Source organism: Microcebus murinus, chromosome 9, assembly GCF_040939455.1.
Source record: "Microcebus murinus isolate Inina chromosome 9, M.murinus_Inina_mat1.0, whole genome shotgun sequence".
Lineage (NCBI taxonomy): Eukaryota > Metazoa > Chordata > Mammalia > Primates > Cheirogaleidae > Microcebus > Microcebus murinus.
In genome coordinates this window covers 50,730,917-50,744,948 of record NC_134112.1, presented here as the reverse complement: position 1 = coordinate 50,744,948, position 14,032 = coordinate 50,730,917, and the positions used below count along the sequence as shown (strand labels likewise).

General features: G+C 39.5%; 1 protein-coding gene across 2 annotated transcripts in view; it reads right to left on the bottom strand.

Moving 5' to 3' along the window:
• ABCB1 (ATP binding cassette subfamily B member 1) overlaps nt 1-14,032 on the bottom strand; it is a 194,774-nt gene that overhangs the window by 26,663 nt on the left and 154,079 nt on the right. For both annotated transcript variants that reach the window (XM_012779549.3, XM_012779551.3), the window contains exons 13-20: nt 13,725-13,928; nt 13,216-13,386; nt 10,774-10,935; nt 9,741-9,917; nt 9,013-9,159; nt 6,586-6,693; nt 6,040-6,117; nt 3,117-3,200 (exon numbers count right to left, since the gene is read on the bottom strand). In XM_012779549.3, the coding sequence (XP_012635003.1) occupies nt 3,117-3,200; nt 6,040-6,117; nt 6,586-6,693; nt 9,013-9,159; nt 9,741-9,917; nt 10,774-10,935; nt 13,216-13,386; nt 13,725-13,928 (1,131 nt within the window). The remainder of the gene's footprint in view (nt 1-3,116; nt 3,201-6,039; nt 6,118-6,585; nt 6,694-9,012; nt 9,160-9,740; nt 9,918-10,773; nt 10,936-13,215; nt 13,387-13,724; nt 13,929-14,032) is intronic.

The following is a 14,032-nucleotide window of genomic DNA, read 5'->3' as shown; positions in this document are numbered from 1 at the left end:
TCTAGGGTTGTGTCTTCCACACCAAACAGGACGTGGGATGTGTGTGTCTGTCAAAACACAGGAGCACATATGACAAGGTCTCTATAAAAGGCACACTAAAATGAGCGCTGCAAAGTGCAGCTAGGCAAAATAGGATTTAGGAGCCTCGAAGACACAATTTGCCCACAGTGATTGTTGCTGTACCCCAGGAAAGGCTCTTCCACAGAGCCAGCAAAGTGGATCTACCCTAAGCTCGTCGATTGATTCTTGTACCAATTTAAACTAAAAATAAAATAGAGCCTCATACTTTATGTCTTTCTCCACCTACCACCCCACTTTTCTTCCCCATTTAGGAGCAAGTCCATTAACGGTTTGGCCAACTGTGTCATATTTCTCTCTCCCCCTCTCTCTCGAGCCTGCACCCCTCAGGCTTCCGTTCCCACCACTCCCCTGAAACGGTTCTTGTTAGAACCATAAGCACCTCCACACCGATCACCTGTGAGATGTGCAGGCATTTGCTCAGCAGCATTTGGCATCCTGGCTCTCTCCCTCCTTAAGACACTTTCTCGGATGTGCTCTTCTCCCTCGTGGGCCATCCTCTCACTTCTCTTTGCTGGCTCATCCTCATGACCACGGCCTCAGGGCCCAGGGCTTGACAGCTTCTCTGTCTACACCCACTGCCTGGGCTATCTCATCTAGTCTCATGGTTTTCAAAACCACCAACGCACTGAAAAATCTCCAATGTCTGTCTCTAGACCAGCCTTCTCTGCTAAACTCCAGACATACAAATCCACCTGCCTTCTTGACACCTCCACATGGATGTCTAATACAGGCCTGGCAAACCGACCACGTGCCACACAGAACTCTTGATTCTCCCTTTAAGCCTGCTCCTCCGACAGGCTTCCCAATTTTATTATTAATAAAAATCAACTCCATTTTTTTTTTTCAGTTGTGCAGGTCAAAAATTTGAGTCATCCTTAAACTCCCTTTCTCGCATAGCATTCCTCCAATCCAACCAATAAATTTTGTTGGCTGTACCTTTTAATATATTCAGAATCAATTACATTTCATCACCTTAAATATGACCATGCTAGTCTAAAACACTATTATCCTTCTCCTGGTTTACTGCAATAGACTCCCTACCTCTATTCTAGCCCACTTCATCCTATTCATACAGCAGCCACAGTGGTCCTTTTACATTTCAGGTCATGACACTCCTGTGTTCAAAACCCTGCAATGGTTTCCCATCTAATTCTGCATATAATGCTGACCTCAACCCTTACAACTCTCCCTTTTACTCCCTTTACTCCAGCCACTCCATCCTCCTTGCTATTTTGGGACCAGCTGAGGAATGCTCCGGCCTCAGGGCCTTTGCACTTGCTGATCCTTCCGATTAGAACACTCCTCTCCAGACAGCTAGAGGGAGACACCTTTCCTTTCTTCAGGCCTCTTGCACATATCGCCATGTGACTGAGACCTTCCCTCCATGACAACCAGCAAGCTCCCAGCCCCATATCCTGCTTCGGCTGTTTTCCCACAGCACTTACCACAATTTGACATGCCACACAGAATCCATAAGGGCAGGACCACTGTCTGTTTTAGGAAGTTGAAGTTATTGCAAGCAGTACACATTTTGCTTTGTTAGGTTCTATATAACTTGATCTATACCTTGACCTTTGTTGATTATTTTTTTTGCTTTAAGCACAGAAATCTACATTAAAACAACAATTCCTAAGATCTATGCGGCAATTTTGCAACTCTGTGTGCTTCTACATTCATAATCTATTCTTACAGAAGCTCCATATATTAAAGAGATGTTAGTATAGTACACCTTAAAGAAAGACTGAAATATAAAGACTGATAAAGTTCAAGTGGGTGGGGAGAGAGAGCAGAGATAAAGTGAATTTTTTCAAATTCTACATCATCTTGTGGATTTTTTCCATAAACAATTGTTGTTGTATAAGAAAATCTCACCTTAGCTGAAAATCAAAACCTGCTGAAAATCAAAACCTGCTGGTTCAACAGCTTCTGGTTATAGCAATTAAAGAGACTCAGATAGTAGCAAAATTTAAGTTATATAGTCTGATAAAGTTGTTCTTTCTACCTTTGCTTTCATTTTTTAATGTGCTTTTCATTTCTTTCAGCCTATCTTTCAGGATATTTTCTTGGTCCCTTCAAATTGTAATGCCCCTAAATCTTCTTTATTTTTTTATTTTAATTTTTATTCTTTTTTAGAGACGAGGTCTTGCTCTATTGCCCAGGCTGGAGTGCAATGGCACCATAAGAACTCACTGCAGCCTCGGTATCTTGGGCTCGAGCAATCTTTCCTCCCCCAGTCTCCCAAGTAGATAGGACTATGGGCATGCAGCATCACACCTAGCTAATCTTTTCTATTTTTTGTAGAGCCGGTGTCTTGCTATGTTGCCCAAGCTGGTCTTGAACTCCTGGCCTCAAGTGATCCTCCTGCCTCAGCCTCCCAAAGTGCTGGGATTACAGGTGTGAGCCACTGAACATGGCTTATAGTGCCCCTAAACTTTCTTATAGCAACCACATACATCCTTTCTTCAGTAGCAACATTTTTCTGTTGACTGAACTCTAAAACAGACTAATCCTGCATGGTTCACTGATGAATACTTGCTTTTCTAAATAACTATTCTTCTGTATGTATCATTTTAATAGCATGAATAACAGTGCAATAAAAGAATATATATAGAAAAAATTAGCCGGGCATGGTGGCGCATGCCTGTAGTCCCAGCTACTTGGGAGGCTGAGGCAGGAGGATTGCTTGAGCCCAGGAATTTGAGGTTGTTGTGAGCTTGGCTGATGCCACGGCACTCACTCTAGCCTGGGCAATAAAGCAAGACTCTGTCTCAAAAAAAATAAATAAATAATAAAGAAAAGAAAAAACAAAAATTGCAATAAAAGAATGCTTTGTTAGTTTTGTATTCTACAACATATAATATTTAAATAGTTAACATTTTTGCTATAAAAAGCACGTGATATATTTGTAGGTTAGATGTGTATTTAACATTTTCTTAATGATGCCAAGAACTAACACCTGTAAGGAGAAAACTGGTTTCATGCTGAGGTTCAAAATGGCCAAATTAGACAAACACCAACAGAAAGGAGGCACGTACCCCTTTAACTTGAGCAGCATCATTGGCAAGCCTGGTAGTCAAAGCTCCAGTGGTGTTTTTAGGGTTATCAAACCAGCTCACATCCTGTGGCACAGAACATGATTCTATTACATTCAAACCATATCCATGAGACTCTCAGGTCCAGCAGGACAGTGACAGGGTCAGTTTTGTTTATCACTTACATTCTCTGCATTTAGAACTTAGTATGTGACATTCGACAGGCAAGAAAGAGACTTAATATACAAACACATAAATAAATCATTTCATTTGTCAAAATTTTTTTGAGTGCCTATTTTGCCCCAAGCACGATTTCTAAGTGTTAGTCTATACAACAGTAAAAAAAAAAAAGACAAAGTGACTGCTTTCATGAAGCCTAGGTTCTAGAAATGGAAGGCACAAGTAGATACATGTATACCATGTCAGGTGGTAATAAATGCTATGAAGCAAAACAGCAAGGTATGGAGGACAAACAAGGGAGGGAAGGTGCTATTTTAGAGACTGGGGAGGGGAAAGAGAAGACCTCTCTAGGGTGACGTTTAAATAGAGACCTGAATGAAGGAAAGGATGAGAATATCTGAACATCTGAACTTGATCTGATCATGCCCTAGCAAGAAAGCCTTAAAGCCTGCCATAGCCTAAACATAACCTTTGTGTGAATTTGTAAAAGCTGCCTTTCTCTGGACTGATTTATGTCCTCATGTGGCTCCCTTGATGTTTGCCTTTCCACCTTCACACAGTGAGTCATTGTATGTGGAGTAGACTGTGTGTTGGAAAAAGGTGAATTTGTAGGAAATGAAGTCTGAGAAGTAGCGGGAGCTGCATCATGTACAGCCCTAGAGACAAAGATTCTAGACCAGGGGTCCTCAAACTTTTTAAACAGGGGTCCAGTTCACTGTCCCTCAGACCATTGGAGAGCCAGACTATAGTTTATAAAAAACTATGAACAAATTCCTATGCACACTGCACATATTTTATTTTGAAGTAAAAAAACAAATGGGCAAAAACACTCGCATATGGCCCGAGGGCTGTAGTTTGAGGACGCCTGTTCTAGACTTTACCCTGAGAGGTACGGGCATCCTTTAGCAGGTTTTGGGCAGAAGGATGTGATTTAACTTGCATTTTAGAAAAATGACTCTGGCTGCTGTAAGGTGACCCCACTGGCTTGAGGATGGAGCCAGTGAGAACAGTTAGGAAGCTTCTACAATATTAAACAGAGAGAGAGGAGTCAAGATTTTTAAGCTGAACAACTGGTAGAATGGAGCTGCCACTTACTGATATGGGAGAAGAGTAGGTAAGGACTAAGCCAGGTGGGACAATAGAGTCAAAAGTTAAATTTTAGAAATGTTAAAGTACGAAACACTTATTAGACACCCAATAGAGTAGTTGAACAAACAGTTAAAGAAATGAATTCAGTTAAAACATATTGACAAAAGCAAAGTAGATTAAAAATATAACATTCAACACAAAATAGAATTTTCTTTGTAAAACCACTTATATTTTTAAATGCAAAAATACTAACAAGATTGTGAATCTGAAGACAACTATGGTCCCTAAGAAGTTATCTGAACTGGTGATTTGGATTAAAGGAGTATCTATCATTTTTCCCCAAAACATTTAAACAAAAACAAACAAGGTGCTATAATTTACTACTGCATGTAACAATTTACTTTTCAACATTCTTAAGTGTTTAAAGTGTCTCCCCACTGGACTGTAACTTTCTTGAAGACAGGGACCATTCAAGGTTTGAATGCCCTATAATATTTAGTAATATGCGTTATAAACAGATGGAACTTAGTGTATGTTTGCTCTCACTTAACAATTTATGGACAGGCCATTATACAAACTGTCAGCTCAGCTCTGAAAGTATAAAGGACCTAGAAGTTGGCCTGGAGGCTGGGGTGGTAATGGGGCATTTGGCCCTGGACCAGGGTCAGCCTTGAGCCTAAGTGAATCTGAGTTACAAATATGGCTTGAGACCTGGCAGTTCGAGGACAGGGTGCCCATCAGGCAGTGCTCTCTCACTCACCAGATTCAGTTCTGGCTCTGTCGGTCACTAGCTAGCAAAACTCACAAATATGTCTTCTTTTTAAGTGATGGTGGGAGGAGTGGGAGAGGAATGAGGAACCACAGACAGCTGGGAAAATGTGAATGTCCTCTAGAAATCTTGACACAGCAAACCGATGCTTCCTAGCCAGGGTTCAAGTAGCCCTGGCACGTCTGGGGCAGCCTTATAGAGCATCATTTTATTCAACGACAAGTGATTAGTGATTTTAAAATAGAAAGTGATTAGGTCACACACAACATGTTCATGATCATTAAAGAAACTTTTCCCTTGGAACTGGGCTGCTCTGGGTTACATTCCCATAATCCCTGACCCCCTTCCCCAAGTAAAATATTCACATCTGTCTGATGTTAGGGTTTTGAAGGTACAAAATGTGAGAGGCATTCCATTAAGTCATCATCAGCCAGTAACACTGCAGCTTGAGTGAATATATCCATCCAGCCCCAGCAAAGAAAATGGGCAACGAGGAATGGGCTGTGGGAATGAATTTTGCTTTGTGGAATGAAAGTGCACAGAGGACAGCTCTTGGTGGGAAGAAACGCTGAGTGTCCTGGGTTCCCAGGAGAAAGGAGGAAAGAAGAAAGCAATGAGAGATATTAAAGATCCCTTCTGCCTACACTGCCTACAACTGCTGAAACAAAAGGCTGGAAGTGAATCCACCCTGGAGACTTTGTCTCAGACTGGTCCGATCCTTGTGCCCATGCCCAGCAAGCAGACAGCAGGGCCTCAGCCTGCGCCTCTCTCTGATGACACTGAGGGACGACCAGTAGTGAGCTCAGCATGGGGACACGGCAGAGCTCCCACGGGCAGATCCACGGGGCACAAGTGGGGAGAGCTCTGCACAGCCCTCGGCAGACGTACCTGTCTCAGCATGGATCTGAAAACCATGTAGCGGAGCCGCTTGGTGAGGATCTCTCCGGCTTTGCCAAACGTGTAGCCCTGTGAAGAACAGGAACGTGCCACACAGAAGACTCGTTAGAGACCCAGCCGCTGATTATATGAAACTGGGGGGGACTTGATGCCATTGATAAAGCAGGATACTGGGCAAAACCAGAAAGCCTGATTCCAAGGCTTTGTTTCTGTGACTACGTACTCTGGTGCCAGGCTGCACTGGAGGTGCAGCCAGGAGAGTCCAGCTCTGAAACCTATGCTGCCACTCCCATAGCCGGGAGGCTTACCAGGATTTGTTAGGAAATGTGTTTCTTTGGAGAGGAAAAGGTAAGCAAGGGAGCGGAGGAGGCAAAACATCTTTGTTTAAATATGTTCAGAAAAACCTTGCCTATTAGTAGCTAAGTTAAAATAGGAGAAATTCCACTAACAGGCAAATTACACAGATGCTTATAAATTCCCCCAATTGAATAATGATGCACTTCCCAAAATGAATAAAGGAAAAATGTAGATATTTACCTGAAGGAAAAATGTAATAAAGGAAATAATTCCAAGGACTAGAAATAACAGTGAAAACAAGTTACTATTCTGTCGTTTTGTCTCAGGATCATCATTTCTTGTAAAAATCTGCAAGAAAATATTTAAAGGGTTTTTAGTTCAATCCCTAAAGCAGCCATGCTGGGCCTGACCCATTTCCCATCTAGCACAGTATTCAGGGGTCGGGAGAGCCTTAGTATGTACTGGAAATCGGGGTTCGCTTTCCTAATGCCAACCTTAAAGGCATCTGCATTCTGCATTCCCTAGAGGCCAAGAATTGGTTTGTCATTCATAAATTGATCCAGTATTTTTTCTGTTCAGATTCTCTCATGGAGAAATGAGTGCCACTCCTATTGTGTAAAGTAGAAACTAGAACACATGTTCTCCTCTTCCCTTGGTGGTGAACTATATTGTATAGCAATTCATTGATTTGCTATTTGGACATTTCAAATTGTCATGACATGGTTGGAGAAAAATCTGCTCGTGTGGTTTTGGTGAACCAGAGAGACGGTTATTCACTCAGCCCAGTCCTTTCAAAAAGAAAGTGGTTTTTTTGGGCCAGCTCTCTTTGTAGGATGGCCAGTTAGAGAGTTGGGCACTACAGCTAGCTGACCTAGCACCATACATGGACACCTTTCCAGGGACGGGCAGAGGACTAACAGGATGTTTCAGGCCCAAGGAACACAGAGAAGAACCATTTCACAGGGAAAGAAAATACATTATCTCCCTCGCAGTGAGCCAAAATCAGCCTTGTCAGAAAGCCGCACTCCCAACCCAACCTAGACAACTTTATCCTTTATTAAAAAAATAAAATAACAACAAAAAAAGGTTTCTAGACGAGAGAAAAATAAATTTGTTTCATTAGTCATTCCAACAACAAAAGTAACAATCACTAAAATCTTACTCTGTGCCAAGCATTATGCTAAACACATTCATGTATACTATTCCTTTTATCTTCACAACCATCTCCTGAATGTATACTTTATCATCATCCCCATTTTACACAGAACAAAACTGAAGTAGAGAGAGGTTAAATTAATTTTCTCAAGGTAACACAGCCAGCAAAGGATGACCCCAGGTTACGAAGCCAACCAACCCGACCCAGAGCCCGCTGTGCTTCAGTGAGGCAGATGGCTGGTTGGCTACCCAGCATGCAGGACATCGGGATCCCCAACCCTGGATCACCAACCTCCAGACTTATTGTTACACGAAGAATGAGAAAAACATAAAATCAATAAGTTGTGTTGTTACAGTCAAACCCATTCCTAACTCAACCATTTCCACTTTCTCCCCCAGCCCCCCAATGACATTGTAGTTTACCTGCCTACCTATGAGACATAGGTTAGAACAAGGATCAGCAAACTATGGGTCACTGTCCAAATGTTTACATGTAGCTGTAATGGAACACAGCCGTTGTTCACTTGCTTCCATATTGTACGTGGCTGCTTTTTTACTACAAAGCCAGAGTTGAGTATTTGCAACAGAAGCCACATGGCCTGTAAAGCCCAAAATATTCACTATTTTGCCATTTATAGAAAAAGTTTCCTGACCCCCATCCTGAAATCTATGCTGTACGCAATCAAACATTTTGTTTCCTTCTCAGTATTTTTTCAACAACTAGAAAACTATCTGGCACAGAGCAGACACTGAAAAAATATTTCTTGAATAAATACATGAAACATGAATATCAACCTGAAATAAGCTAGCCAGGCATGGGTAGACCTGAACAGTTATTTATATCTTATAAAATCAAAAGTTAGTGTTTAGCTTATGCTTCTTGGGGTGATCAATCTCTTGCTCCACAATGTTTTCAGCAGTTATGGCCAGGGTGTCTGTCCTCAGCTTGATGTCTGGACATCTGTCACTAAACAGAGAGCATTCCTGCTCAGATTGTAATTTTACTGTTGAAAATGCCACCATTAAGATCAAGTGGAACCAACTTCAATCTTTAGGAAGCTGTTGCTTTTTATCTCAATTTTAGCAAGCATGATATAAAAATTACACCTTACAGAGGTAGCATGCTAGACCTACTCATGTCTTGGTAAGTGTGCATGTTAGAGAATAGCTCATTCTCAAGTTGCTCTTATGAACATATCAGGAATTTTCTTTGCATAGAACCCAGCACCGGCAGATATGGGGAGATCATCTCAGTAGGGACATTGACTATTTCAGGGAGCTGGTCCCCAGGGTCCTCAGATAGAAACTGACTGGCAGGACAAAGGAAGGTTCACAAATTAGCTTTTCTATCCCCAATTAGACTTCTATTCTTATACTTTCAAGCCAGTCAGTTTCATATGAAGATATTTGGGTTTTTTGTGGCTTGTGTATACCGGTATAAACACAAACAGTTCATTCATTCTTTAGTCAGGACTCACAAGTAAATCCAAATAAATGGACATAAACACTTACTCCTATAATCTTTGAAAATATTACTGAAAATGCTGGTTGCAGGCCACCATTTATAATGGCACAAAATACACCAACAACAAAATAAGGCCATTCAGTTAAATTAAGCTTCAGAATCCTCCAAAAGGAAACTGGAGGTACATCTTCATCCTAGAAAACACAGAATATTACAACAGGCTAATTTAAGAAAATTGAAAATTGATTTTATGATGTATAGTTCTATATGCACAAAATTTTTTAAATGAATATATTTCATTTTCTTATTCCTTATTAAATGATAGCTATTTAGCTTCAAAAAAATGCTGAGAAATTCTGTTACAATACTGCTTTACTTTTTAAGAAATGAGTGTTTCCATAAACATTTAACTCTTACCTGGCATTCAGAACATGACAAGAATATTTCCAAGTAAGGATAAACAGAATATAAATTTTGATATTTGAAGACCCACTATCGTCTCTTTACATTACAAATTCTAATTCTAAAAATCTTGTCCTACAAATTCTCATTCTTAAATTCTAATCTGATTTTTTAAATTAATTAATTTATTTATTTTTAACTTGATTTTAAAATGCTGATATTTTTGTTTGTGAAACATAGTGGGGGATGGGACAGGAGGATTCTGGATCACCTTTTCTGGTTCCCACTCCTACAAGCTCAGCCCCAACCCACCAAACTAGGAGAGCCATACTGGGCAGTTTTAAAACATAAAACTCGACATCCTCCTTCATACCAGAGCCTCTTTGGTACTAAGCTTTCTGTCTTGGCTTTGTGATCCACGGATACTTCTGCGAGTTGATCTTTTTCTTATTAGACTGGATCCTGACTCATTTGAAGACATTTCCAAGGCATCAATTTCACTTTGGGTTTCACCAGCTACATTTTCTAATTCAATTTCATTTCCTGCTGTCTACAATAAACAAGAAATATGCATGAGCTGGTTAGGCTCCACTGACCAATGAAAATTAATCACTGAACATCAGCTATCAAGGAAAATGGTAATTTGTTTAGGTAATTACAAGAAAGGGTAAAGTTAAATGGCTGGTGTGTGTGTATGTGAGAGAGAGAGAAATTCTTGAAAATGAAAACCACTGAATAAGAAGGATTCTCACTGAAGATGCTGAAATAATATGGCATCTAGTCCATATATCTTATCTAATCATCTTCTTTTGTGGGTGTTTGACTCAGTCAAGTTTGCTTTGGACCAGTGCTGTCAACAGAAATATGGTACAAACCATACTGTAACCCACACTTGTCATTTAAATTTTTCTAGTAGTCACATTAAAAAATGTGAAAAGAGAGAGGTAAAATCAATTTTAATCATATATTTTATTTCACCCAATATACCTAAGATTATTGATATTCAGTGATATTATCAGTTCAACATGTAATTAATATAAAAATTATTGAGATATTTTGCATTCTTTTTTTTTGTATTAAGTCTTTGGAATCTGCTGTGCATTTTCTACTTACAACACTTCAATCAGATGAACCACTGTTTAAATGCTCAATAGTCACATGTGGCTGGTGGCTACTATAGTTCTAAACCTTTTAAAAATTTTATCTAATTATTTTTCTTTATTTCACCTCCTTTCAACAGAAAAAATATCTAAAACATGGGTCTGATCCTGAATCATTCAAGTATTTTTTCCTACTTCTCAAGATAATCAAATCAAATAATATTAATATTTATTTTTAGCACTTAAACACAGAAAAATAAGCTTATCACGGAGATAAATTAGAAGCATACTAGAGTTAAATTCTACCTGCATTGTGACAAGTTTGAAATAAATGCCTTTCTCTTTCATGAGCTCATTGTGATTTCCTTTCTCTGCAATGACTCCATCATCAAAACCAGCAATGACATCAGCGTTACGAACTGTAGACAAACGATGAGCTATCACAATGGTAGTCCGGCCCTCTCTGGCCTAAAGAAAGAGAAATTTGGTTTTTGAATACATTAACAATTATGTGCAAAGATTCATTCATTCAACGTGTGAATAGCGAACACCAGTGCTTTGGACATTATAAAAGCATCAAAGCTGTATAAGATTCTCTCTAACTTCAACAAATGTATAGATAATTGGTAATAGCTTAAAATGATGTTTTATTATAATAAATACAAATGTGAATATAATATTCACATATTAATAATTCTGGAAGGCTCTATGATTTTAGTTAACCTAGGTTTGCAGTAATAATCAGGAGCTCATACAAAGCAACAAAATCCTACAGCCCAGGCATTGGACAATCAAAATAAACACAGGCCAGTGTACTGTACTAGTATATACTAAGTAGCGATCAGTCCTAAGAGTCTTCATGTCCTATCTCACGTGACCACTTGGATGAGCAGAGAGATAATAAATATGAGGCAGCAAAGTCCAGACTTCAACATCATCATATTAACCCAAAATAAATATATGAATGTTAACCTGTGTGAGGCTCAAATTATTCATATGTAAAATGAGGATAATAATAGTACTCACTTCTTAGGATAGTTGTGATGACGTAATAAAATGATGCACATAAAGTATTTAGCCTGTGACTTATATATAATAAGTGCTTAATAAATGATATTTATTCCTAGGTAGAACAATTATGCAAAAATTGAGGAGCTATGTAAATGTCTTTAAATGCCCAATCTTGTTTTTATTTTACTATGGAACAGAGCTGGCTAACCAGAACTTATCTGAGATTTCTTTGACCTTTGTAACTTGCCCAATGCTTATGACTTCTATTACTCTATATTTTTCTCCAGTAACTAATAATAAAATTCTCAAAACAAACAATAAGATCAATAGGAAAAATAGAAGTGGAAAACCCTGAGAAGAAAAAAACATACATGTGGTAGGATACCACAAAAATACCACAAAAATTAGGTGGTAGCAACTAGAAAGTAGAGAAGACAATGGAGTAATTCTTTGGATGTTTTTTGAGAAAAGGGGGGCATGTGGAATTCCCCCCAAAATTCATGCTCTGAGCAAAAATATTTTTAAATATAATCTTTTAAAATTTTTTTTCTTTATAATTTAATACATAGTTCCATTGTAGAATAAGGAAACATAGATAAGCAAAACTATAAAAAAAAACCACAGATGTGAAATCACAGATAAGAAAAATAAAGGGAAAAAAAGCAGCCACAATCCCATCCGCCTCTATTTTGGTTCACACAGTGTTTAGTAAGCTGCTTTTTGCTCCCTCAACAATCAAATAAGCACATTGACAGGATGTTTAAAGGAATACTCAGTGTTGTTTTATTGAGACAGGGACTGTTGGAACAAACATGGATTCATCTTTGAATTCTACTGTGACATCTCAACTCAGAGCACCTTTGGTTAAAAGGTCTCCATGATCTGGGTCTTCACAGAGCTAGCCTGGTTACCATGACATGCTGGAGACCAAGCACACAGTGCCTGGCACAGAGCAAGTGCTCCCATCCTATTTGGTGAATCAAGTCATGTGGACTCCAGAACTGCAGGAAGGTCAAACTCTGTTGATGGTCAAGGATGTTTCCTGGCTTAGGTAGGTTTCCAATATCATGTAGGCCAGGGGTCCTCAAACTTTTTAAACAGGGGGCCAGTTCACTGTCCCTCAGACAGTTAGTGGGCCAGATTATAGTATAAAAAAAAACTATGAACAAATTCCTATGCACACTGCACATATCTTATTTTGAAGTAAAAAAAAAAAATGGCCAAAAACACCCACATGTGGCCCACGGGCCGTAGTTTGAGGACGCCTGATTATAGGCTGTCTGCCCCTCTCTCTTGGAAACAAGAGGCTTATCATTTCATATAGAGTCCTTAAGTGGCATTTAACATCTTGGAAATTAAATGTGAACCTTCCAATTGTGTTTTACTCTTGTTGACAATATTAAAAACTCTCAAACCCTAAATAATATGGGTTACCCTTATAGCTAAGTTTTCAAGATCAATTGTCATTTGAGTCTATATTTCTGTTCTTGAAAAGATTTTCAAGTGACTTTAGATGAAAATTCATTCATCTTAAAGCACTTAAAAAATATCAGAGAAATAAACAGAAATTGAACAAACATAAAAAGACTTCAAAAGAGGACTGATGCTTTTAATAGCTAAAGGAATCACCTGTTAGCCATCAGAAATGCCCTCTTCTGAGACCAATGACAAGAAGAATTAACAATGGAATATTCTAATGCTTATAAACCAGGCTACTTTGAACTGAGGCTCACTGACCTTATCCAGAGCTGCCTGTACCACTGCTTCACTTTCTGTGTCCAAAGCTGACGTGGCCTCGTCCAGCAGGAGGATCTTGGGGTTGCGGACCAGGGCACGAGCGATGGCGATCCTCTGCTTCTGTCCGCCACTCAGCTGGGCCCCTCTCTCTCCAACCAGGGTGTCAAATTTCTACCACACAGAAAACACAGAAGGATTTAGCAAAAGAACGAGCTATTTACCAATCCCATAAACGGCCTAAACCTCATAGGCAACACAATCCAGTTCTTTAAACCTTAGAAATAATCAGTCCCAATTTAAAAAGTATACACACACACACACACACACACACACACACACACACACGCCTGCTACTAGTCCATACTGCCAGAACTTTCAAATCTGGACCAATCTTGATTTCCCTTCTTAGGAAGTTCCTCCAATTTACAGCCATCCCCTAACTTCCTATGTATTAGGCCAGAATTCTAGTCTTTGCCCCTCTAGAACAGCAAAGGTCAAGAACAACTTACATGAGGCAGTTTCATAATGAAGTTATAGGCATTGGCTTCCTTGACAGCTTTTTCAATCTCCTCCATGGTGACATTTTCACGGCCATAGCGAATGTTTTCAGCTATGGTGGTGGCAAACAACACAGGTTCCTGACTCACCACGCCAGTGATTTCCCGCAGATATCTTACATTTATGGTCCTAATGTCCTGTCCGTCAATACTGACCTGAAATAAAAAGCGTGACTTTCAAAATTGGTAGCTGAAATTATAACGTTAGAATGATCTGCAATGGTAACGGCTGATTGCTGCAGGGTGTAGCTCAGCACGGG